Source organism: Dermacentor silvarum, chromosome 1 (assembly GCF_013339745.2).
Source record: "Dermacentor silvarum isolate Dsil-2018 chromosome 1, BIME_Dsil_1.4, whole genome shotgun sequence".
In the NCBI taxonomy this organism is placed as follows: Eukaryota; Metazoa; Arthropoda; class Arachnida; order Ixodida; family Ixodidae; genus Dermacentor; species Dermacentor silvarum.
The window spans coordinates 221,488,519-221,515,485 of record NC_051154.1 but is presented as its reverse complement, the minus strand read 5'-3'; the positions used below and the strand labels follow the sequence as shown (position 1 = coordinate 221,515,485).

The following is a 26,967-nucleotide window of genomic DNA, read 5'->3' as shown; positions in this document are numbered from 1 at the left end:
TTACAGGTAGCAAGTCTGTGTGCATTTCCCGATATTTCTGATCATATGCCCAAAGATGTCGTAGAGAGGATGAGGGAAATTCTCGACAACTGCCCTGGAGGTTCCATCGGTAAGATTCGTGATCTACTCGCCTATTAGCACTGCTCACGTTGCCGACACGTCATCTTAAATGCTGCTCGCCTCATTCCTTTAAAATAACATAATCCGTTTACCGTTAATAAGCTTACCACTGTCGTTGAAAGGAAAAGTGTACAATCATTGCATTCTACTGGTGCTAATATGTGGGGCAGAAACTTGGAGATTAACAAAGAAGCTCGAGAACAAGTTAAGGACCACACAAAGAGCGATGGAGCGAAAAATGTTAGGCCTAACGTTAAGAGGCAGGAAGAGAGCAGTGTGGATCAGAGAACCAATGGGGATAGCCGATATTCTATAGTTGACATTAAGCGGAAAAAAATGGAGCTGGGCAGGCCATGTAATGTGTACGATGGCTAACCGGTGGACCATTAGACTTACAGAATGGATACCAAGAGAAGGAAAGCGCAGTCGAGGACGGCAGAAAACTAGGTGGGGTGATGAAATTATGAAATTTGCAGGCGCAAAGTGGAATCAGCTAGCACAATACAGGAGGAATTGGAGATAACAGGGAGAGGCCTTCGTCCTGCAGTGGACATAAATATAGGCTGATGATGAGGAATCCGTCGACAATGGTCCCTTGAATGAGGTCGTCCTGCGGCAAGAAACAACACGTGAAAATATTTATGCGATTCATCTGGCAACGCTTTGTTTGTCAACTTAGAAGTCTATGTGGCGTGGTTGATCGTATCAACGTTCGTGGTCTTCGAAGCTTGTGCGCACAAGCTCTTGTTTACCAAATTTGAAGGTTTGGAGAACTAAGCACATTGAGCCTAACATACTGTTTTGTAACTACCAAATGGTTTTCCTCCGGCCGCTAAGGGGTGCGGCCCATGGTTATTTTCTTCGCGATAAAGAAAATGCTCACTGAGGACATATCACTCAGCGCTTGGAGATTACGTGGCTGTCTTCATTACTCAGCGTTATGGCCAGGATTTTTGTCCTATCATTCAATAAAATGGCAGCCATTGTGCAAGCCAGCTGTCGCACTTCGATGCAATTTCTTAATAGGGAAAAGAAAAAAATCGGCACCTCAAACTTTCTGTTAGCAATCCTGCAATTATCATCGGGTCATCTCTTTTAACAGGCAGGTACAATGTTAGTTAATAATTACAATGAAGTATTGAATAATTTGGTTCAATTGGCCACCGGATCTTAACATTCTTACAATTAAACCTGAAAAAAGAATCTACATGCGTGTTGCTCTTTTGGTCCTTGTAGGCTCCGCTGTATTCCAAGGTCATCCCATAATTCGCCAACACATTGCCGACTACATAAGCCGGAGAGATCTTGTTGAAGCCAGAACAGAGAACGTTTGGATTACAAGCGGAGTGCTTCATGGTTTTTCAGTAAGTTGTCAAGCATCATTATTTTAAACAATTCCATTTATTTATGGGCACTACTTCTCGGGCACATTGTTAACGAGCCGCAAAAAAAAAAAAAAAAAAAAAAAAAAAACGTCCGTTTACGGCTGAACCATCGAGTCACAAAAGCAAGCGCACTGAGCAATGTCTTCGTTCTTGCCCTCCTCATTTGTACCACTATACTAGCTTGTTCTTTCTCATTTTCTGTGCTGAACCGGCAGAGGTCGCTTCGCTTTTGTTCCTGCTAGAGAGCCTTCATGCAAGTTTTATCGCTTGCCGGTCTTTTGTCTGTTCGGCGTGTGATGATCACATCGTGTTGAGCTCCTCCTTGGTCTCCTCTCATTCTAATCTCTTTCGACCCCTTTCTGTCCCTCCAGAAGGTCAAAGAATGCAGGTAAATGAATGCAGGTAAATGAATGCAGGTCAAGGAGTGCCAAGGGACCAAAATGAATCCCCAGTACTCCACCGCAACATCTCCCATTGCGACATCTCCCAAAGCCCCAGTGTTGATTTGGGACAATAAACACAGTCAGCCAACCAACCTAGTGCACGACCATACGCCACACTATGTCGGTCACAATGCGCGTGTACTGCTTTTTGCCCTCTCTCACCACGCTCATTCTGTATTTTTAAATCACGCAAATATACTTCGGACGGCGTAAGTTGAAAGCAGGTCGCGCTTGATATACGCGCTACGCTACACATGGCCTTGTCCGCGATTTTGTAGCGATGCCTTCCTTCTATATTATTTTCTATAGGCTTTCTTTTTCTTTTTTTTAGCTGCAGCAAATGTTTCAAAATTACCTGTTGCAAATAGCACAATTCTCACCCTTGATCTAATTTACTCGATGAGGCAGCCATTACTTTTACGAGAAATCAAAAGACTTAATTGAATGAAAAACATAAATATGCTAAATACCTTTTTCTTTAATTACGTTGAGGCATATATTTTAATCCACAAATTGTCGCCGGTGAGGTTGCAAGGCATATAGAGTTGTAACTAATTGTAAGCATGGCCCTGGTTTCGAGATATGGGTCGTGAAAGTTGCAAACAGCGTTTGCTTACAAAAGTCAGTAGGACAACAGCGCATTTTTACCGTCAAAGTTGCGATAAAATGCACTGTTGTCCAACTTCCTTTTTAAAGGAAACGCTGTTTTGTGCATTGAATTACAAAAGTAACTGAAACGCCAATGTATTTCGTCGGACAATGAAAATTAATATCGCGAGACTGGTGAAGTCTGGAGAAACCGTTCCAAGTGGATATGCCTTGCGAACTACCCGACCCCAATTCCTAGATCCAAATATGGTCCGTAAAGTTATTATTTAAAAAGTTATTCACCATAATTATACTAACTATTCAATTAAGCATTTTCATTTCTCGAAGATGTAATGACCGCATCATCGAGTAATCTAGACCAAGAGTCAGAATTGTGTTGTCACAGGTGATAAAAAAAAATTGGTGCAGCTAAAAAAAAACACACACCCTGAATATCCACCGTTCGCGTCCAGCTGATCTCTTTTAAAACGCGTTTGGAACATCGCTCTGACCACTGATGGAAGCGCGAAAACGAATAGCATCACAAAAGGCGTCCCTACAAAATCGCGGGCCTTTTTTTCCATTGGAATGCACACTGTACAGCTTCAGGAACTCAAACTAGGGAGCATGTATACATGCAAGCGCTGTTACATGCAAGCCTACAACAGCGCGTGCATGTAGGCTCCCTAACTCAAACCAGGCATGAGCGCTCTCTGCGGCTGTGGATACAGTGCATGAAGCCCGTCATAATTAACGTGTACGGAGGAATCGCACAATGCCCCCCCCCCCCCCCCTTTTAACAGCGGATGCTATCCGTAACTCCATTAGTCGTCCGCGAAAAACTGCGCCGAGCAATGACGTCACCTCGCGTTGCCGAGTAACAGTCGGCGCAGGTGCGCGCTCGCTTCGCTCGATAGAGACACGGCTCCGCCGAGCTCCCGCCAGTTGCGCGCGACTGCGCTTGCGCTGTGACGTCACCCCGGCGGGTCTGGGATCGCCACCCGTACACAGTGCGTAGCTTTCGCCCCCCTTCCCCTATTACTTCGCCACCAGCTGCGCACTACTGCGCATGCGTCGCGAGTCATACGTGGCGTCACGGCCAACTTTGCATGCGCTCCTTCGTTCCGTATGAAAGCCGGTGCCTGGCGGCAGCGCGCCAGACGTAGACATGGGAAGACCAAGGAATGTTCGCACTGCCGAGGAAGAAGCCGCTTACCAATAATCGCGGCGCGCTGCTAAGCGAGATTGCCAGCGTCGACACCGATTGGACCCAGCACGGTTAGCCGAAGAAGCCGCTGCAAAACGACCACGGCGAGCTGGAGACCCCGAGTACGTCCAGCGAGAGAATGCTAGGGAACGGGAGAGAAAGCGTCGGCTCCAAGAAGATCCCGACGTGAGAGACGCCGAGAACGAACGATGCCGATAAGATCCGATGTGTCTTAAGCCTTGCGCTACTAGTGCAAGCTACCCCGAATTTTTAAAAAGTTCTTTGACGACATAATTGTTTATGTGTATCGCGCATCACTTGAAGCATAGCGTTCTGTTCCAACAGATTACATGGCATCATCGACATCTCCGGAACAGTCAAGCATCAGTATGGCGCTGAATTATATAAGCGAAAATCAGTAATTGCCAAAACATACTGTTCTCAGCGACTCCCGCGGGGCTCGCAGACGGTTGTCTAGTGCCACCGCTGACTCACATCTATTGCGGGAAGATTGAGGAGGATGCTTGTTTTTTGCGATAAGTACTGCATGCAAAAATACAAACAAAATGAAATTTAGTAGTGTGACGATACGTCGAGTACAAACTTTGCATGATTGTTTATTAAGTGCATCAAAAATTACGGCACATAATTCAAATTTTAAGGAAGAACTTGCCTGTAAAGTCAACAATCCACTGAGCGTCGTTTATGTAGCCCAGGGATGTGTGGAGGCATGAAAACAAACAAACGGCTCCCGTCTGGCTCTAAGTGGCCCGAAGTGGTCGTGCCAGTTGATGCGAGAAGCGCCACCGGTGGGTGGCCGCAGACGAGATGTATCGGAGAGAAGAAGATATTGCTCTTAAACTCGTGGGAGAAGTAGAAGTTTATAATTTAATGCACAATACAGAAGCTCAGGAGCGAAAGAAAAAGCGGCTTTAGGCAGCTTGACGACGCTCTCACCCCACGTATTTTGTGCAGGGATGAGCATTGGGTCACGGTTTTACTAAGCAACACCTCACGTGGCACACTACGTATACATATAACCAACGCTCACAAGATATAATCGTGCTGAAAACAGCTGATGAGAAGAATTATCGCAACCAAAGACGCACACACGCCAGAAGGGGAGAGGAATACGAGCGCTTATTCCCATTCACTTGTCTTACACCCTTCCGCACTCCTTCCTCCACCTGTGTGTGTTTGGTTGGGCGAGTTCTCCTCATCAGCTACGCAAGACCAGCTGATGATCATGAAATGTGGTGTTCTGTGGCGCAAGCGCCAAGTATGGCCAAAGAGCGCTAAGCAAGACCAACTAGCACAACAGGAAGTCGTTCTTAAGTAATGAAAATACGAACAAAGAAACACATGTTGCAAGGAATATGTGATTCATATGTTCGCATGATTCATTTCATGGTACACAAATACCAAAACAAAAAATTACGCAGTTTACCGCGACACAAGCACTACCCACACACACACAAAAATAAATAGAATACACTATAAAATTTGTGCTACATATAGTACTGTCTACGTTGGTTCACTGTAAAATGCGTTATATTTTTTTTTGTGTTCATAAACATTAGTTGATATTCTAAGGCTGATGCAGCATAACCTATCTTCCCCGTAATTAGTTCTGCTGGAACGCACTTCCCGATATTCAAAATGTCTACGCTCGTAAATATGTGTGTTTAGGTTATGTTACCCGGAGTGCGCGTAAGTAACGTGTTTGGTTTCTTTTCACTGTGTAGCACGTAACAAATCACAAACTTATAAAGATGGCCCACACTAATTAGGTCATACTTCTTAAGTAACGGCCATGCCGGACGATCAAGAAAGGTTCGAAGAAAAAATAAAATGAAAGGATTGACTATTTGATCTCCCACCATCAGATAACACAACCAATTTCCCAACACTGAACAGCTTCAGAAGTTAGAGATAAATCCGCTTGTGGCAATTCAGCTGGTAGTCGTCTATAAACGCCCGACGGATCTTTTGCGATACATGTGCTCATTTAGCGAGAATCGCAAAACCGGCAACTGGCGTACCGGCGGGGGAGGTGAACCCGCATCCGGCATCGTGCGGGCAAAGTCAGTAGTGCCTTTCAAAAAAAGTTACCAGCTGGCAACGTAACCGAGACTAAACCGGATACGTCTGAACTCGAGGTTTTCGTGCACTAAAAACTGCCACTGTCCGTCTAGCGGAATTTCCTGTTATACCAGCACGGGGAGATATTTAGAAAAACACATCAATTATTCGCCACTGAATCATCTAAAATACATAGTAGGACTGCGGAATCTTTTCGGCGGAATACGGAATCTTTTGAGTAGAACCCAGTGCTATTTTAACAGCAATACCTTTGCATTGCGTGCATTGTGTTTTGCACATTCTTCATTATGTTGCACCGGCTTTTCGCGACAAAGTGCAGTTCGTAGCCGGCTGACAACGCTACTGTGCAGGTTTCTATGTATCGAGGTGCGCCTACATGCACCCGTGATAGCCTTCTCGATCCCTACAAAGTGCTACTTGATGGCAGATTTTATGAAATGATCCGTCGCAGGGCTTGCTTATGCTCGCATTCATGCTGTCAATAGCGCAGGGTATTGAAACTGGTGATGACATACTCCTGCGACCAATTGTTGCTGCTAGTCCGCGGGATACCTATAGTCATACGCCGCCATCTTATAGCCACAAAAGGGCAGTGAAATGCGCTCACGCGGCACTAGAAGTTTTCGATTAGCATCATCATCATCATCAGCCTATATTTTATGTCCACTGCAGGACGAAGGCCTCTCCCTGCGATCTCCAATTACCCCTGTCTTGCGCTAGCGTATTCCAACTTGCGCCTGCAAATTTCCGAACTTCATCATCCCATCTGGTTTTCTGCCGACCTCGACTGCGCTTCCCTTCTCTTGGTATCCATTCTGTAACCCTAATGGTCCACCGGTTATCCACTCTACGCATTACATGGCCTGCCCAGCTCCATTTCTTCCGCTTAATGTCAACTAGAATATCGGCTATCCCCGTTTGTTCTCTGATCCACACCGCTCTCTTCCTGTCTCTTAACGTTAGTCCTAAGATTTTTCGTTCCATCGCTCTTTGTGCGGTCCTTAACTTGTTCTCGAGCTTCTTTGTTAACCTCCAAGTTTCTGCCCCATATGTTAGCACCGGCAGAATGCAATGATTGTACACTTTTCTTTTAAACGACAGTGGTATAAGCTCCCAGTCAGGATTTGGTAATGCCTGCCGTATGCACTCCAACCCAATTTTATTCTTCTGTAAATTTCTTTCTCGTGATCAGGGTCCCCTGTGCGTAATTGACCTAGATAAACGCATTCCTTTAAAGACTCTAGAGGCTGACTGGCGATCCTGAATTCTTGTTCCCTTGCCAGGCTATTGAACATTATCTTTGTCTTCTGCATATTCATCTTCAACCCAATTCTTACACTTTCTCGATTAAGGTCCTCAATCATTTGTTGTAATTCGTCTCCATTGTTGCTGAATAGGACAATGTCATCTGCAAACCGAAGGTTGCTGAGATATTCGGCGTTGATCCTCACTCCTAAGCCTTCCCAGTCTAAGAGCTTGAATACTTCTTCTAAGCATGCAGTGAATAGCATTGGAGATATGGTGTCTCCTTGCCTGACCACTTTCTTGATAGGTAACTTTCTACTTTTCTTGTGGAGAACCAAGGTAGCTGTGGAATCCTTGTAGATGTTTGCTAAGATATTCACGTATGCCTCCTGTACTCCTTGATTACGCAATGCCTCTATGACTGCTGGTATCTCTACTGAATCGAATGCCTTTTCATAATCGATTAGCATAGATTACCTAAATATGTTAGTTACAAGCGCTCCGGTTAATCGTTCGTTTTAATAAGGTCCGAGAGGGTGCTTAGATTAACTTCAACGACAGTACTCCTACTTCTCGCATTCGCTATTTACTGGCGTTTTCAACGCCTTAATTAGTTCGAAGACGCTGTATATCAATGCAGCAATAACGTCGCTGCACGTTCTATATTTCCGGTTGTGCTGTATATTGCAGATCGTTCTTCAAGTACTCAAGCGACGTTTCAATGGAAAGCCTCCTGGTGTCATAACATGTGTGCCTCAGTACATGGGCTATACCACTCTTCTGCAGGATCAAGGCTATTGCGAGGCAAGTTTATCGGTCAAACAGTGAAACTTGAAACGGGGTTATGAAAAGAGAACTAGCACACCATCCATATTCATTGTAGGAACGAGGGTTGTGCGTTGGATAGGCGACATACGAAATATGCGCAGTCTTATTCCTCGTGGCATTACGTCACTGGCAACGCAGGCGTGCTATTATCTTGATGAAGATCATGGCTGGGCGCATAACACCGCCGATATGCAAAAGGCTCTGGACGCAGCCAGGAGTCGGTGTGTGCCTCGCTGCTTCCTGCTCGTTAACCCTGCGAATCCACCGAGTGAGTCATAAAATTTTTTTCAACTGTTGTTTTTTATTTCATACGCGACGCATGTACCGCATAAGCTCGGGAAAGTGAAATATCGATGTAGCTCCTTCCCAAGCGAGTTTATCATCACTGTGAGGTCGACTAGAAGTTCTCAGAAATATGCTAAGAGAATGGCTAGTGTGCCGACCGTGGCCTCCCGGGTGGCACTGTTTGCAATGAATGTTGGCGGCTGCCGCTGGGAGAGCTGCAGCGCGGGTGGGTGCCGCGGCACCGCCCGCTCTTCATAGACCGCCGTGTTATCACAAGGGGGCTGCTGCGCTTTTTGTATTTATAAAGCCGTAGGAGCAGTAAATTACTCATTGAGAAAGGTGATTTCTAATTTAGGGTTTCTTTTGACTATAAGAAGGCTTATTTACTGCTTGCTACCTGCGTTTGGACTTACGTACCAGCTAGCTCTGTTTCGAGTGTCGAACCTCCGGTGGTTCCATTCAGGAAAAGGAACCACTACATTAGTTTTCTAAGACAGTCCAGCTCATTGCAATGTAGGATTTTTAAAGTATACTTATTCGGCGAATTTTTACTAACAGAGAATAAGCATGCCTAACTTATATAAAAAAAGTTAAATTATGGGGTTTTACGTGCCCAAACCACGATCTGATTATGAGGCACGCCGTAGTGGAGGACGCCGGAAATTTTGACCACCTGGGGTTTTTTAACGTGCACCTAAATCCAAGTACACGGGTGTTTTCGCATATGGACCTGTGAAGCTGGCTACATGTAGGATGTGTGTTCTTTTTTTTTTTAGACAATACAGATTTTTTTTTAAAGTAATGAACCACGCGAACATGGTGTTTTCGCAGACGAGTTCATAGGCGAGGCGGGCATTGCCGCTATTAACGCGAAGTTCAGAAGACTAGTTAAAAAAAATTATTCATTACATTTTTATTCGTGCTTCGGGGACCATTGTCTAAATGGCAAATTAGTAGAGGCAGTGACATTTTCATCCACACCCATCTTTTAAAGACCTGGAGAATCGCACCTAATTCGAGGTATTCAAGAAGTCTGCGGCGAAGTTCGAACGACAGCACCCCGCGGCAAATCCGAACCCGACACACAGCCGCACATGCTTGCCAGGCTAAGCGTATGTGACGCATCAGTATAGCTACCGCGACTACAGCCGAGACGTTCGGTTTGCTACTTTCTCGCGCTTGTGGTCACGGCGTTTCGGTCTGATATGACACCGGGGTCGCCTTTTCTGCGCTCCAGCAGATTGCCTGAATATATATATATATATATATATATATATATATATATATACCGTTGAAATTTGATGATAAATATTTCGAAATAAATGCGACTTTCAAGCTAGAAAAACAGAAACAATGGTGCGTTAAGATGTGAGTGCCTTCATATTCGCCAGTTCAACAACTGTATAAAAAAAGGTAATTAATAAATTTTTGTCAATTCGTCTTCTGAACCTCACGTTCTTAGCGGCAATGTATTTCCGCCTCGCCTGGGAACTCATCTGCAAAACTCAGATTATCTTTAAAAAAAAAACCCTGTATATGACTTAATTCTCTTCGAAGATGCTCGTATATGTGCTTCGCATGTTCATCATCATACGTTTGAAAACTCACCATTGTATCGCATGCCTTGATGCGACTTAGGTCTTGCAACAAGGACACAGTTATAGCTCTTGACAGTGAGCTGCTCTTTCAGGGTAAAATATAAACAATTGCTTCACTTGCCAGAATGTTCCTATATCGAATTATTCCTATCCATTGTTCATTTCCCCCATACTTTCCTGCACTTTCGCTTTTTTGCGATAGCAATTGTCTGGACACTGCCGGCGAATCTCCGCCGTCGCCGTGATGTTCCCTATATAAAGTCCGAGTGCGATAACATTGCGGCGCACGCCGCACGCCGTATTATGTAGGTGCGAGCGAAAGCTTGCGAGGTTGAGCCGAGAAGGATGGTGGCTTGATTGGTACATGAGAACTGTTTGGTAAATGCAGAAAGCACGTACAATGTTCCCCGTACATTGTACGTGTATTCATTTGATGGAAGAAACATTTTTCAGCGAGAACCATGTCTGTATAGTACTGCTTCTTTGAAGCAGGCTTTAATTAAACTGAGTACACCATAAACAAGCTGGAGCAGTTAATTAAGGCAACTTTCTTGATCAATTGGACTATACATCATCATAAGTTGTACGACCTGTTTTGTCTTCTGTCTTCATCACAGCATTACGAACACTACCATTCTCTTTAAATCATCATCATCATCAGCCTATATTTATGCCCACTGCAGGTTGCAAATAAATTATTCTAAGTTATTCATTTCACCTTCACAGTAGGCATAAGCTAATGATTCCACTGGTCCAGATGGCATTTTCATCCACGCGACTGAATATAGATCGAGATTGCTGTACAGATGGCGACCTTCACTGGTGGTTTGCGGCTGTTTTGCACCATCATTTTGCAATCCTTCAGCGCTTGCGGCTTTGAAACTACAGCGTTGGGTGCACTCTTCTGGTACAGAAGCTTTGCGATGGACACCAGATCCTTCGAAGTTCTCCCATTCGGCGCTCTCGACGGCTGCGCACAAGGAGGCCACCGACTGGGTGCGCCTGTGCTACTTTGATGGAAGTTCTTTCGCACAGATATATATTTTGTCCCTTTTAATTTTCTGCTTTGAGGTACAAGATATGTAGCATATTTGTGGAATATTGTACGCATCGCATCAATTGAAGACGCGATTTATCGCGACGAAGAACGTTGAAAACACCGTTCACGATCATAGTGAATGTGCGTTCGATGAAACGGCTTTTTAAATACTTTTCACAGACCACAGCAGTTGGCGTCAGCGTTTTGTCGTCTCTTTTTATCCTTCGTTCCCATTCTGCGAGCCATGTGCCATCAGATGGCGCAGTGAACAAAAGTACAATAAGGTCCCTGTATGTTTCAAAGGTAGCGCGAACCATAGTTCAAATAGGAAAGGAGAATATCCTCCCCACCCTCTACCGCTCTCATAACTTCTTCGCCGTTTTCCGCTCTCCCATTGGACGAGGCTTGATACCTGACGAATAACCTCGGATGACCCCGTGCGGCTTTCGTTTTCGCGGGAAAACGGCGCCATGAGTGCGCGTAGAAACACCGGGACACATGTGCGCTGTGCGTGAGTGTAGGCTTTTTAAATGTTTGAAGACGCACTCGGCTGCACCACGATGCCAACTTGCTGTGTTGTTGGATGTTCGCATAGCATTGCCAAGGGGGGCAAGCTTTTTGCGGTTCCTTGCGGCAAACAAAACCTCAAACGGCGAGAGATATGGCTCCACCGTATCGGAAGAAAGAAATTTGACTGCCACCGAGGGAGGTCATTACTGAGGGGGTTTCTGATCGCTGTTCTCACCCAGTTAGTCATGAATGGAGGAAGGTGGGTGCGTTCGCGAGTTCACCATCAGCGAACGACTGCTAAAAAAAAAAGTCCTGGTTTATGTTGTGCGGCGAACAAAAGGGCGCATTTTGGCAATATAAATACCAGCATGACTTCTCATAAAATGAGCATAATGGAAGAGTCGCCAATTAAAGAGCAAAACGCAGAAAGCGAGCGCACACACGGGAACCAAGACATATAACTTAGGGGGAAACAAGAGCGCGCGTATGCATTTTGGAAAAAGAAAATAACGTTGAGGGTATTTAGCACATAAATGTCTCCGCCGTGTTGTGTGTGCATAGTTTGATTTAGCTCTTTTATTTTCGTAAATACGTCAGATAAACAGAACACCATTCGATTCCGAGAAACAATCAGCAGTAGTAAAGAATGCTTAGGATTGTGTTTAACTTGTTCAACCTTTCGTTTTCCTCGTCTGAGTGACGCAGATTCCACTAATAATTGAAGGCACTACATATTTTACGTAGATATTCTACGTGCAAACAGCCTTGTGAAAATGCACCCAGAAGAGTCGCGTTTCTAGCAAGCGGTTCAACGCGCCGCATGCGATACGAAATGAAGCGGGCGGTAGCGGCCGGGCGCGCTTCGCCCACTAATGGCGGTCGAGAGGGAGGGGCGAGGAGGAAACGGCGCTTAGAGGCGGAGTTTGCGCTACCTTTGAAAAATACAGGGACCTTAGAATACAAGCCTTTCACTCGAGCAGTAACTACTCCAGCACAACCAAGCAAAGCAAGTCCTCTCTTCAATGTCGCTGTGGTTTCAACATTCTTTCACCAGCCGTCACATAGTTCTCCTACTCACAGGCACGGGAGCAGAAAAACCACACACTCACTCGAAGCTTTTATGACGCAAGAACAAACACGGAACGCCGTAATGACACTGAAAACGCAAACACAGAAATTGATCCAACCACTGCGAAACTGCTCCAGCCAAGCAGACGACACGCGGAGTCTGCACCCACCTGTATTGCTGCGACCCCCGTCGGCCACCGTGGGCATTCATTGCAGACGGTGCCACGCTCCTCCATTGAAAAGAGCGGGTGGTCGGCACACTAACCAGTATATTTTAGGCACTATAGTAGAGGAACTAACAATCCAGGATGCATGACAAAGAGTGTGGTGGAACTCACGTGTCATGTAAGCTCTATTATATGTGGTGTTTGTGTAGCGAAATTTTCTTCTTGATTAGAATACGAATATTTGAGGGGAAAAAAGACGACCTCCAAATATCGAATCAAATATTGAATATCTTAGCATCTTCCAGGTAGCTAGCTATCAAACATTGTTGGGGGTTCCGCAACCAGGTGGACCAACGCCTTTGTGTAAATCGCGAAGTTGGGTATGTGATGCGAGCGTATGCCCGTCTTATGACAGCAGCGAGACAACGAGCACCTTGACGACGATCGTATGACGGCTCCTGCGTAATTTTTACAGGAGCCGTTCGACGCGGATTTATACATGACTATGGTTGCGTTCTGCATAGGTGTACTGAACGGGAGTTAGCTCAAGAAATATGGATTGTGACCTGCTCTGCAACTAGTAGTAGCAGTGTGGTGGTGGTGGTGGTGGTGGTGGTTGTAGTAGTAGTAGTAGTAGTAGTAGTAGTAGTAGTAGTAGTAGTAGTAGTAGTAGTAGTAGTAGTAGTAGTAGTAAACTTTATTTAAAGGCGATTGAAGTGAATGTTGTCACAATGGTGTCATTCGCACATTCGCCGCAAAAAAGGACATGTGTTATTGTATTGTGCGGGGTACCACCGGTGTATTAAACTTAGTGTCTGTACGCGTTCTTCGGTAGTCGTCACCAGACGACAGCCTCCTCTCTGGTTAGCTTATTAAGGGGTGGGAGTATCCTTCTTCTTCCTAATCGGTAGTATTCGGTTGTTTCTGCATACTGTGTCAGCGGATGCCAGGTATCCGTCCCCGTCGCCTGCGTGCCATCTCCCGACGCTCGGAGGGTACTCGTTCGCGGTACAGCATGGGCTCACTCATTACCAGGCATGGACGCATGGTCAGGAGACCATACTACCTCGACTCATTGCAGTTTGTCTCGATATGTTGTCACTAGTCGGTGCGCCGTCCCTGATACTCATCCGTCTCTGTATGCACAGCCTGCAGCTTGGTAGTCAGTGACTATGATGGTGTTCGATTCGCTGTGGATGACAGAGAGGGCAATGGCAGCCTCTTCCGCTTCTACAACATCCACAAGAACGTCCAGCTCTGCGACTAAGGGTTATGCAGTCATTGTTAAAACGATGATGACATTTGAACTCCGGCAAGGAAATGAACTAACGTGATCAACTTGTGCTTATCATTAAGGCGATGCAACGTCGCGCAGTTCATACGTAGCGTTGGCTGCTACGAAGAAAGTACGAAAGAACGTCGGCCAATCCCGGAGATAGTGCAGTCTAACAGAGCTCCCGAAGCGCGAACGGTCGCGCGGAAAGAGGAGGAGAACGTGGCACTGGACGCATGCGCCGAACGTTTCCCAGAGAGTATGCTTGCGATCGTGGCCTAGTGCCTGGAGCATGGGGTTGCTGTGCTCGAAGGCAGAGGTTCGATTCCGCTGTCGGTTATACATTTTTTATTTCGCATTAAAAACTGATTTCAGAATTAGCACCGATTCTCCGCCGAGTGCAATTCTATTTATATGTGAAGTACTGCCATCTGGTCTACGCGTTTATATGCAGCGTAGCGAGTTAGACGCTCACACTCGCAGACGAGTGTGTTCTATAGTGAGTGTCTTTAAACATTTCTCGGTGAAAGCCTCTGGAATGACACTAACAGCGATGTGCACTCGCTCAAAAAGACCCTAAATTTTGTCCGTCGGACATATACTATTATACATAGTTCCACATTTGCATGTAATACCACTCCAAACTGGAAGTCTGGAAAACTGAGGAGCTTGTAAACGAGAAACAACTGATATCAGTTATTTGCGGTATTGTGACAATGAAAGTAATAAAACAAGGAAACAGGGTGCCATCAGATGCAAGTGCACGTTTGTGTTCGTTGAAGCAGTGTGGTACTATAAAGTACCACACATTCTTTTAAATGCATCCAAACATGGTGACACTCACAAAATAATAAAGCTCGCTAAAAATAGGCGTGGCTACACAGCCGTGCCTAGAAACGACGTCAACCATATTGAGCCATCCAAAAGCGTCATTTTTGATCAGATAGCTTACGAGGTATTGAACATTTGTTCCACTGTGCCAGTTTGAGAGGTTAAAAGGTTTTACAAGATGGTCTGAGTTACCTTTTTTGTTTTGTTCAACCTACGCTGTTTCCCTTATAAAATGCCGTGTCCTAGCAATCACATGTCCCGCACGTAAAAGTCGCTTCTTAAACGAGTGCGGACGCTTCTGCTCTGTCACTAGCGCCATTCTTGCGGTCAGCGGTCCGTCTACGCAATGTCGCCACTGCATGCAACGTCACTGGTGCCATGAAACATTTTTCGATGGACTGTACGACTGTATTCTGTACACCTTTGAAGTGCATCACTCATGCACGGCGCCCGCTGTCGTTACATTATACACGCAATGAGCTTCACCATTTACACTTCCAGACGACGGCAGATTGGCGAGGCCAGAAATATTTGCTATGCGTTTGAAATTGTCCCCAAAAATGCTGTCGTGCTTTGCCACATAAAGATTTTGCTGCGTTATGCGTACACTGTAAGAACTAACACCTTTGTACAGTCACCTCCCGTTAATGTGACCCTTTTGGGGCCGCAAGATTTGGTCGAATTATCCTAAACATGGAATGCACGAATGGCGATAAAATGTATGAATTGGAATCGTTCTTTATTACTTCAGCTAGTCGGTAATGTCGTTTTGCTTCTTGCTCTTGAAGCACGACTCAAACAACTTGCGGGGAAGAGCACCGACACGTTTAAGCGCGGCTTGAATAACGGGTTGAAAAGAAAAGTTTCGCAGCGTTGAGTCAGCCCACTCGGTGGCTCGAACGAATCAAGCGGAAACGAGTGGCTTTGCGGTAGAAAGGAGCATCGGCCACTAAAATATAAACGTTAGGCTGCTTCACGCCTAGGAAAAAAGCGGCGCCCTAGCTCGGCTGAATTTCTTGCTTTCAATCTTTTAGTAACCGCTGCGCGGATGAAGGTCAAATTAAGCGAAGTGGCAATGGTTTCTCGTTCGAACTAAACGAGTTTTCCTTCCATGGCAATGTAAGGTTGCTCGCCGGGGCTTTGCACTTCGTTCGAACAAAGCGAAAAGTCGAAATAGCCGAGATAAAATTAACGGGAGTTGAATGTATACAATTAGTGCTTTAAACAACAACGTGGAAGAGATTTAGGTCAGAATTTTGCGTGCGAAACACGTGGTGTAAAATCATTACCTGAGCTCACGCCACAGCTTCTAGAAAATTACAATCGAAATTAGCGTCTGGTAACTGGCGTATGTAGAGTAAATAATAATAACACATATAATAAAATAATAACATATAACAATTTTCACGAAATACTAAAACTTTCTAATGTATTAAAAGTCGAAGTTCGTATAACACGCGACCCGCCGTGGTTGCTTAGTGGTTATGGTGTTGGGCAGCTAAGCACAAGGTCGCGGGATCAAATACCGGCCATGGCAGCCACATTTTGATGGGGGCGAAATGCAGGAAACACCAGTGCATTGGGGACACGTTAAAAAATCCCAGGTGGTCCAAATTAATCCGGAGTCCCCCACTACGGCGTGCCTCATAATCATATTGCCACGCGGGAGTAACGCTGGAGTACGAGGACGAAGAAGTTTTTTTTTTTTTTTTTTGTGGCTGCTGCGGCTAACACAGTAAACAGCCATTCGCTCGGGACTGACTCCTTGTCTTTTCCTCTCACGACAATATGGTGGTTTTGGCACCTAAAACCCCATAATCTAATCTTATCGTATAACACGCACAGTTTTCTTTTTCGGCACTCACAATCTGTATTTCCAGTCATCAATAAACCTGTATCCGAGAATATTGACGTATTTCGCGGCAATCCCATGGGCGCCGCCGTGTTTTATCACGTGGTGACGCGTCCATTTCTTGCCTCAACTGCCTCCGTGTTTACAATGGATGTGTATGACGCCGGTGCGGCTTAGCAAACCTCTGTTTCGGGAGATATCGTAGACGGTGACAGGGTGGACGACACGAAGCTTTGGCCACAGCTTCAGAGAACATGCAAAAGCATCTTGGGAGCTGATTATGCTATGTCCAAACGGTGCGAGCCGCGTATATGGTGCTTGGTCTAAAAGCTGGTGCTAAATATGTAATCCAAGCTATTCAAACTTCCCGCTCATGAATTGAATCAGGATCAGGACTCAGTGAAGTTCCTCAGTGCGGTCACTATATAATTATTTTCTGCCTAATCACTCACGGGTGCGCTCAGTTCTGATAGATTTGGTCTTGCTGCGCACAAGGCTTGAAACGTAGCAGTTTTGTACATTGTAATACCTTCACGTAGTAGTTCGGAGGAAACCCGCTAGGCGGAGAGAAGTAATTAAAGCGAAAATGAGACATCAACCCAATCGTAGCTATTGTTACAAATGAAACACATACGGGTTCCTAGAAAGAAAAGCCTCGCAGTTCCAAAAAAATCGTCCTGGTCTGGGACGAATACCTTGTAGCAAATATATATTATCGCTAGTAACTCGCTTACTCTTGTGGGCCATCACGAAACATTCAGCTTCGACCATTTCGATGGGGGCGAAATGCGAAAACACCCGTGTACTTAGATTTAGGTGCACGTTAAAGAACCCCAGGTGGTCAAAATTTCTGGAGTCCCCTACTACGGCGTGCCTCATAATCAGATCGTGGTTTTGGCACGTAAAACCCCATAATTTTTTTTCAGCTTCGACCATTCGTGCACTATCGGCGTAGTCCGTCATTTATTGTGCCTATATAGTGCGCATATATATATTCAAGTGTGCCCCCTTCACTTATTCTTGACACGTTGGCGATAGAGTGGGCGTAAGTTTCCCTGCCAGTTGCTATAGATGTGTATAGATAATGAGCGCGAAACTTAATGTGACAGGAAGTGGCGCTACTCCCTTTGTCACTGTTTAACGAGTGGTACTCACTCTTGCCGACGTTCTGGGGCTGAAGCCCTTTCTTTGAAGGTTAGCGATACAACGTTGGCGAATGAGCAAATTTCTGTATCCTCGAAGAAAGCCGTACATCTCGAAGTACCGGTAACACGTTCAGACAGTTGCAGCATTTGGTTCACGAACTTGGCCATACAGATTCATTTAATTCCTTAATAAGGCTGTCACTATTTTTGCAGCCAACTACTGCACACGTCTTCAATCCACACGATCCAATCCAGCATGATTGGAGTGCAGTGCGTTAGCGAAAACTCAGTTGCACTTCCGACATCTCATCGCACAGAAGCAAGCCATGCAGAAGTAGTAATGGTTTCGTATTCGTTCGCTGTCGCTAAGGCCACGTGCGGCGCACCGCCGAAAGCACCATCTCCTTTCTCTAGAACAAATTGCTCCGCGAAAAGGGTCAATAGCAAATCGAGTAAATATCACGCACAGAAGCAAGAGGAGGTAAAGAATGCCGAGTCCTCTCCAATGCTGAGTCCTTCGACCTTTAAGTCCTCTCGGTGGACGCAACAGGTAGACGACACCCCAAGACGGACCCACCTGGGGGAACTCGGCAGTCACCGTTTCCTGTCCCTCTCTCCAACCTTTCTATTTCTCTATCACTATTCTATATTTCCCGTATTCTATTCACTTCTACTCACTTCAGGTGGCAATGGTTAAACTTGTGTGATAGCCACTCTTGGTTATAGACAATTGAATATAGCAGAAACATACAGTTGGCGTTTGCGGGGCCCGTATTTACAGGTCTTACAGCTTCCCCTTGTAGGGCGTAGGGCTCTACGGTGGGTGGCTGGCGTTCCTAGCAAAACAATATTTTCATGACTAGTTAATTTCGCACTCCTTCCAACAGCCCCGAGAAAATGGACCGCACCGAAGCTTTTCAATTTTTGGGCCACCAGAAAGAGAACTTTCACCGCTACCATGCCATTGACAGGGTAAAACCTGAAAAGGCATGCTGTGAGAGCCACCGCTCCCTTCCTCGTGGCAAAGAACTTGATACCGAAAATAGCAGTTGGTATTTAAAGCTACGAAGTTAGCTAGCGCAGACCTTCTTCAGGAAACTCGCAGATAAGAAATAGCATGACAAGCTGCAGAACCTAGAATACCACAATAGTATTCCACGATGCCATACCAACGAGCCCGCACTGCAACACTAGTTGACTTCATTTCGGCTGAAGTGTACAACACGAGCTTAACGAAGCAGGCTATAGTGTACGTAAGGATCTGAGTCAGGCCGTATATCCCTGATCGCCTCCAATGCCAGAGGCTCGGCCAGAGGTTCGGCCAGAGGTTCAGCCAGAGGTTCGGCCACAGGTTCGGCTACAGTTCACCGAACTGTCGAGGTCCACTTACTTGCGCCAAATGCAGTTCTCATAAACACCGTCTCAATCATGTGAGAATGCTCCCCACTATGTGGAGCATGCCGCATACTCGTTGTCCTGCCCATCTTGGAAGAAGAAAAAAGAAATTGTATCAGTCAAAGTGAAAGAGAACATATCGTTTAAAAAGACACGAAGGCGGGTGTCATACCTGCCAAGGAATAGCTTTGCCGGAGTGGCGCGTCAGGGGTCAGCGCCGCAACGACTTCCGGCAAAGGACCGGCCCACACGCAGTGAGCCGTTGGCAATGCCATCCACTCCCTCGGAGCAGCCTGCGCTGTTCCGCCATCTGAGAGAGGGCCATCATCTTTGATTTAGCTTCAATCGCGTCATACGTGCCGCAACAACGGTGCCATATATGTGCACCCGACACATGCATGATCGAGTGATATCGTCTTTCCTGTGCACAATAATACCAAAGGAAGGCGCATGGGTAGTAGGGTTGCAAAGATATAAGCGATAATAGTATGACATGTTTTCGGTGCGTGCAGTTTTAGCAAGCGAACCACTCTGAGTGATTTGGAAGACGTGTCATGTCAAAAATTTCTTCCGGACAGCAGCATTCTTGGACGTTATTAACGATGTAAAAAGACGTTTCGTTTACAAGAGCGTTCTTTATTTTTACTGTCACTGTCTACATGTGACATTGTTGTTCGCATTATTGCTTTAAGAATATATTGGTACTGTCGTGGTAGTGATCTGACTTGTATGTGATAACGCAACTTTGCTGTAACTGTATATTGTGTGTTGTTATATGGTGTATGTTGTAAAAGGGTGCTGGGGGTATATATGAGCCACCTATTCAAGAGCCAAGGAGTAGCCGGCGCCATATTTGTGCGCGAGCCTCTCATTATATCATGCCAATAGGAAAAAGTACGCTTTGGACTAAACTGCGATCTACGGTTCTATAATACATCTTCAAAGAGCGTTTCTGGCGGATGTGTCTCGTCTTGCTTTGTAAAAAAAATCGATTGTTCCTTTGTTTTGTGCTGTATGGAGCTTTATATTTTCAGGCACGGTATTATCCGAGCAGCAGCTGCAGGATATCATTCGCTTTGCCTATAGAAACCAGCTAATAATATTAGCTGATGAGGTAAGTTCACCTCGCCACTACCTCAAAAATACCTCAAAATAAAAAGAAATGGTTATATTTGTTTAAGGTCTTTCACTCTAGTCTTACAAAAGCCAAACTATTATTGTAAGAAAATTTGCCCGTATTGCTTACAGTTTGTGTATTGCAATGAATAATCATGTAAAACCTTTTCAAAGATGTCGGACAGATGTTACGTAGGCCGATGATTTATGTAGTGCGGGATGAAGTTTAGTTCAATAAGGAGACAGGTCACACAAAAAGGAATGACAGAAAAAAAGCGCATATTTTCAGCAATGGTTTCCCAACTTCAGTACAATGTCTTTCACTTAACTTGATCCAAACTTTGAATATAAACGAGTGCTTCGTAGCTGGTCAGAAACAAGGTAATGTTGTTTGCCGTCGCCTGGAGAAACTCATATTATTTTCTTGCAATCCGCCTATAATGACATATAAGTCTTAATTTACTTAAATAATCCACTTCTCAAATATTATAATTAGATGAAAAGTGGCAATAAGAAAATTGTAGAGCAATATCAAAAACTCGCAATACGGCTTTGTGTTGCTCAATCAATGCTACATAATAGTTTTTCCGAGATTAAAAGGAGCCCACGATTACACGCAAAACTGCCGCCCGACTGGCCACTCGAGGCACTTTACACTATTATGTAGCACGTATTGAGCAACAGAAAGTTGTATCGGGAGTTTTTCATGTTGCTCTACAATTTCCTCATTGACACCACTCATCGAATTATAATAACTGAGACGTTGATTAATTAGTGAAGTATTTAATTAATTATTAAGACTAATTATTTCATTAGGCGGAACGCAAAAAATTTCTGAGTATCTCCAAACATTTGCATATTCTTCAAGTTTGGCTCAAGTTGCGTGAAACACCCTGTATAGCAGATGTTAGCAAATGGGATTATAGAAAAAGCATCGACTTACCTCTAGCTAATGCTGCGCGTATTCTCCGCAGTTCGTGAGATAAGTCACACCCTCAGAGAGAAATTACATGGGTAAGCTATTTCCAATACTTACCTGCATGTCAGCAAATCAATGCAAAAGGCAACACTTCATTCATTCATACGGAATATAGTGGTTCATCAGCTTCTATGAATAATTATAGGCGCATTATAAGGCGCAGAAACTTATGATGAGTTCGTTGGTTTGTACTAATTTGGTGAACCTTAAAAAAATATTTCGATGTCTAGAAGGAGAGTCAACATAGTTAAGCACCTATAGTAATCAGCAGTGTCACACTACTTGCTCAGTATCTATATATGCAAGGGCGTCACCAATAATCTCAAAATGCAACTCACACAATGCACATAAGCTATACGCACCTAGGACCCAAATAGATTCGGAAGCAATTGTTAATGCGAGTGGCAGTCGATACCGCTGGAAAGAGTACATACAACTCTCAAGCCGGGCTTCACGGACGACAGGTACCCAGTACCTATGAGACAATTCTCTTCAGCCCGAAAGCTAATACTGCTCACAATTTTTTACCAGTGTATTTGCCCTGCTTTCGAATATATTAGTACAAAAAATACAAAGTTAGAGTGGACGCCAGTCGCACGTGTCTCAGCGTGTAAGCTTCTTGGGCGAGTTGCATTTGCATAGTGTGGTGAGGTGCGCTTCTAAGACAAGCACCGTGTACGACACACAGATGAACAAATAAATGGACAACGGTCGGAATATCCCATATTCAAACCGCTCACTCAGTGCTTTATGGGACGCAACGAACCTTAGATAAATGGCCACTGGTGGTCGTATGGAGGGTGGTGTTCGAAATAGATGAGCCGGACGCTAAATGATTTCACACCTCACTTGCTTTCAGATTTTTGAGCACAATGTCTACACCGACAAGCGTCCATTCCACAGCGTCAGGAAAATCATGAACTCTATGGGCACTCCATACTCTCGCACGCAACTGGTGGCGTTTAATTCGATATCAAAGGGCTTCGCAGCAGAGTAAGCAACATATTTAACATTTGCCCTCTTCGTCTTGTCTATCCTTTTACTTTAATGAAAAATAACTATTGCGCACATCCGAACTCATTTACCAGAATGCCCTGCCGCGAGCGATTGTGCGTTGCCGTTGTTTACGAAAACTGAAAGTACAGCACAAGAAGACATCAAGTGGAACCTGCGGAGATAACAGACGTGACGGGAGCCATGTGTATTTCGATATCTACAATATCAGACATGCAGGGAATACGCACAGTATCTCTTGACGGCAATGTTGTAGCGCTGCAGCCAGGATCAGTATGATGCAATGAATCATTTCGTTTGATTTTGTTCTTTTCGTAGAATTCATACCGCGCTCACGACTATAGCAGATCTTGGTGATAACATAGGCAGCGCGCCCTCTAACCACTCGTAGTTCGGAAAGGAAAATCATTGGAAAATAATCGCTGCATTATCCCGGCCTGGGGCTTGTATTCAAAAAAATTCCATCACGTAATCGCATTCCCTGATTTGCCATCGCCGCAGTCGTCGTAGCCAGATAGATAGATATATAGATAGATAGATAGATAGATAGATAGATATAGACAGATAGATAGATAGATAGATATATAAATAGATAGATTAGATAGATAGATAGATTCCTCAACAGACGTGACGTCTTTCTGCTGCAAGTTGCTGCCATTTGTACTTTCGACTCGACCATACAATTTTAAATCCCCAGCAAACAAAAATATTCCAGAATTGCGAAATTGTAAAGTCAAATTATTAATAAATACCAAAAACAGCAATGGCCCAAGTATTGAGCCTTGGGGCACGTCAAAAAATGACAGAAAAAATGTCACAGTTTCGCCCTAAGGGCGAAGCAATGAATGCGATAGCAACACAGCAATGCCATACGAAGTAAGGTGAGCGGCTTTGGTAGCAATATGAATTGTAGTAAACATAAGCTGATTAAGTAAGCAGGTGTGCTGCGGCGTAAGTAGACTGACATGAAGAGAGACTCGATGACCTCGAGAAGGCGCGTCTGAAACGGTGGTGTTGATGAGAAGCGCTTCCCGTGGGCAGCGCGTGCGAAGGCACACACCTATAGCGCTGCACTGCCGATCCGGGCAGCATTGCATGTGTAGCGTGCGTTGGAAAATGTGGCCCGACTATTACTAACTGAATGAACAAGCGTGGTGTGAGCGCGCACGAACAAACAAGAATAGATCACACTGAATGACTGCAGACAACGACTGTCAAAACGCTGGCAGCAAGCGCATGCGCCGCAGCGGCGAAGGTACGTGTGGTCTATCGCTTCAACGGAAACTGAGCGGCGAATGCACGGCGCATAAAGGTCAGAGCCGTGTGGAGATAAGCATGAAGGAAGGAAAAAAACTAGGAGGGAGCGTCACGTGACAATCTTGAAGCCTAGTCATAAAAAATTTAAAGGAATGGGATCATGGGAAATAGGCCCTCACGTGATAGGCAAGCGGTAGATTTTACTCGGCTCGCTTCGGTGGCTTCGGTTTCGTCTGCTGCGGGGGTTTCGGAATATGCGCACATACTCGGCGTGGCAAACGTGCGCCGAGGTTAGTGAAGGAATTCGAGTGTGTGAAGCAGTTGAGTCTCGCCGCCTAATTAGCAGACAGGCGCCAAGGCTGTTGCGAACGAAGGCGTCGGTTAACCGGCATTGCGCCGAACAACCCGGGAGGACCACCTCAAGGACGACTGGTTGCGTTTCGGTGTGGTTTCAGGGAAACGAGGGAACCTTTCGCCCTGCAAACGTGTGTAGGCAACCAAGCCGCCCTTCCGACGACGATTCGTTGCGTTTGACGACGTCTTCTGGGAAACAATGATGCCTTTCGCCCCCGCAAAATGTGCACGCGATTAAGCGAGCGTACAGGGTCCGAAGCGACTGTCCCTACGGGAAAAAATGCGTCCCGTCTTGTGCCCAAGGATGGACTGGCGAGCCGGAGACTCCGAACATATTTAGGGCCGTGCCGGCCCGTAGCGCAGTCGACACTGTTGCTCGAGATCTGCTCAAAGTCTTCGGCCTCTTAGCAGACGTACCGGCGAGAACTCCCGTCAGCAGTAGGCGCACCTGCGTGATGAAGTGTTTTGTGCCAAGATGCCCTAATCGAACAGAAAATTGGCGCGATGGCCTGTCCTTCCATAGGTAAGCACAATGAACGTTTCTTTTATTTATGAAAATGGAACAGCAATATTCGCGATCGTTAGTGACTACGTGCTCGGGTGAATTATAACTGACGAAATAGTGGTGCAATACTATTCAAGGCATTTTTTTCCAACTTTGTCATAATTCCCACTAAGTGTTAAACATTCATTTCTCGTTAAAGTACTTTTATCAGCTAGCGTACACTCCTAAAAAGTTACGATGTGAAACTATTTATTGTCGAAGAATTACATCTCCTGCTATAAAAATTATTATTGACTGAATTTTGCATGTATTTCTCGTGTCTGAAAACAATCAAAATTGCAATAGAACTAATTAATTGAAGAAACCATGAAAGATTAGTCTTCACATAACATACCAAGTTTTGCAATAGTCGCCAAGAACAATAATTTTGTAGAGAATATTCTGCTCGTAGTAACTCGGCTTGTGAGTGCAAAGTTCAAACATCATGTTGCAAAGTTCAATCACTCCCCATGTTGAGGCTAAATATCATTTTCTTCTTTTTTTCAGAAGATATGATGTTGGTTGACATATTTTAAACAACAGGTAAATGACAGTTGAGGTGAAATAACAGTTTTACTTTAAATTACAGGAGTGGACATCATTTTCATTCATTTATTAGTAGTACCCTGAAGGCCTGGAGGCATTACAGAGGGGGCATTACATTACATTATGCATGTGTTACAGCTATATCTTTGATATTTTTGTGTGATACATGCACTGCAAAGTTACTACAGCTCCATTTCCCCCGGGATTCAATTAGCTGTATGTGTATTTTACAAGCACACTTAGATCAAAGATAGTTTTCTACACAAGGGGATGCGGTGTGTAGGGAAAGCATGCACAGATCATGCGAGGTCTTTTGCATGACTCTGCAAAGGTTGTGTAAATGCATTCCACAGCAAATGTTATTGTTGGACCTTAAAAATATCTGGTGGGTTATTCTTTAACTGCAGACGCTTGCAAAGGACGATGCCACAGCAATGAGTCAACCTTAAAGTGAAGCAGCTACATCCACGGGAACATAACAGCATCAAGTTGAGCCAGTAAGTTGATGCACAGCTGTATGCAGCCATAATGCATGTTTCCAGTTTGATCATACCTTTTTCATGACTGTGGTAGATGTCCCTCACCATTCCTGAAGTGAAATATGCTTTTCTTATATTCAGGCAGGTAAGTCACATGCAGTTCCCTTTGAACTCGCAGACAAAACAGTGGTTCGGAAAGGCCCATATAATATGTCAAGAGAGAAAAGGGCTTGGTTGAAAAAGGAGCTGCAAGCAATGTTAGACGCCGACATCATCCGACCATCAATTTCACTGTTTGCTTCGCCTATAACAATCGCTCCTAAAGACGATGGCACTTTTCGTCTTTGTACCGATTATAGGATTCTAAATCGCCAAACAGAATTAATACCTTTCCCGATGCCAAAAATTGCTGCTATTATCGATGAAACTGCTGGTTGCCACTGCTTTTCACGAATCGATCTCTGCAAAGGCTTTTGGCAGATTCTCTTGACCGAGGAGACCAAAAAGTACACCGCATTTGTTACGCGACTTGTTCGAATATAACCGATTGCCTTTCGGATGGAAGAATTCCCCAGCGTGGTTTCAAAAGATCATGAATGACATCCTGAAACCATACTTGGGCACCTTTTGCAATGTTTATATAGACGACATAATCGACAATGGATATGGACATCTCTGAGGGCTTGTCTGATTGATGTGCTAGCAGAGGGTACTGCTACATCTGCTAGCGCGTCCTTGACTGATTCAGACATCGCTGATGAGCCTTCCGAAATCCAACATGTCCTGGCATGCTTGATTGTCGTAATGATCACAGAGCTTGCTTAAGACATTTTCTCACATGTGTGCCTTGGTTCATTCATGTTCTGATCTGCTTTGCAAAAATCAGGTGTTTCCCTTTAATATATATTTTGGATTTCACCTTTAAAGTAATTATTTAAGTTTGGAAAATGCATATGAGACTGTCATACAGCCTTTTGTAAGATGTTTTCGACAGATTTAAAAGATCTATTAGTAATGCTCAGAATGAAGAGAAAGATAGAACTGTTCAACCTATCATTGGCTACATTACAGCCCTTTTTTGACACAGGTTACAAGCATACAGCATTCAAATTTCATTGTTAAGACTGGCAAAAGCAAGTGCTAATGAATGAAAGCCATATATGCTACATCATAATCTCATTTTAGTCAATCTAGGATAAGTACAAGATAAGGAAAATAAAACAAACTGCAGCAAAGCAGTGTTATGTAAGATGAAAAACCACTTTTTTTTCAGTAAAGTTGGAATAAGGAAAACACACTCCTTCTCTGAATTATACTTCAGCCATGTCCTCTCATTACACAAATAATTAACACCCTTGCTAGGCTCCAACATTTACAACAGTTATAAAATTTATAACATGCCAACTGTGCTGGTAAGCTTTATCAACATTTTTTGGGACAGTAGATAAAAAATACAGTATATAGCCACAGCCACTGATCTCCCTAACAATGTCCTGCTTGCTGGTCATTATTGTGCTTAAATTTTAAATGAAGCCAATGGTGTCGCTATTAGTCCCGGGTTTTAGCTTCAACTGTGCATCTGGTGTTTCGTTTGCA

At 44.6% G+C, this 26,967-nt stretch overlaps 1 protein-coding gene across 1 annotated transcript in view; it reads left to right on the top strand.

Annotated features, from left to right (window-relative positions):
* The window catches only part of LOC119437275 (alanine aminotransferase 2-like), a 53,770-nt gene that overhangs the window by 2,975 nt on the left and 23,828 nt on the right, over window positions 1-26,967 (top strand). Inside the window, exons 3-8 of the mRNA XM_037704330.2 lie at window positions 7-109; window positions 1,357-1,484; window positions 7,782-7,895; window positions 7,944-8,187; window positions 20,117-20,196; window positions 22,037-22,170. Coding sequence (XP_037560258.2) covers window positions 7-109; window positions 1,357-1,484; window positions 7,782-7,895; window positions 7,944-8,187; window positions 20,117-20,196; window positions 22,037-22,170 — 803 coding nt within the window. The remainder of the gene's footprint in view (window positions 1-6; window positions 110-1,356; window positions 1,485-7,781; window positions 7,896-7,943; window positions 8,188-20,116; window positions 20,197-22,036; window positions 22,171-26,967) is intronic.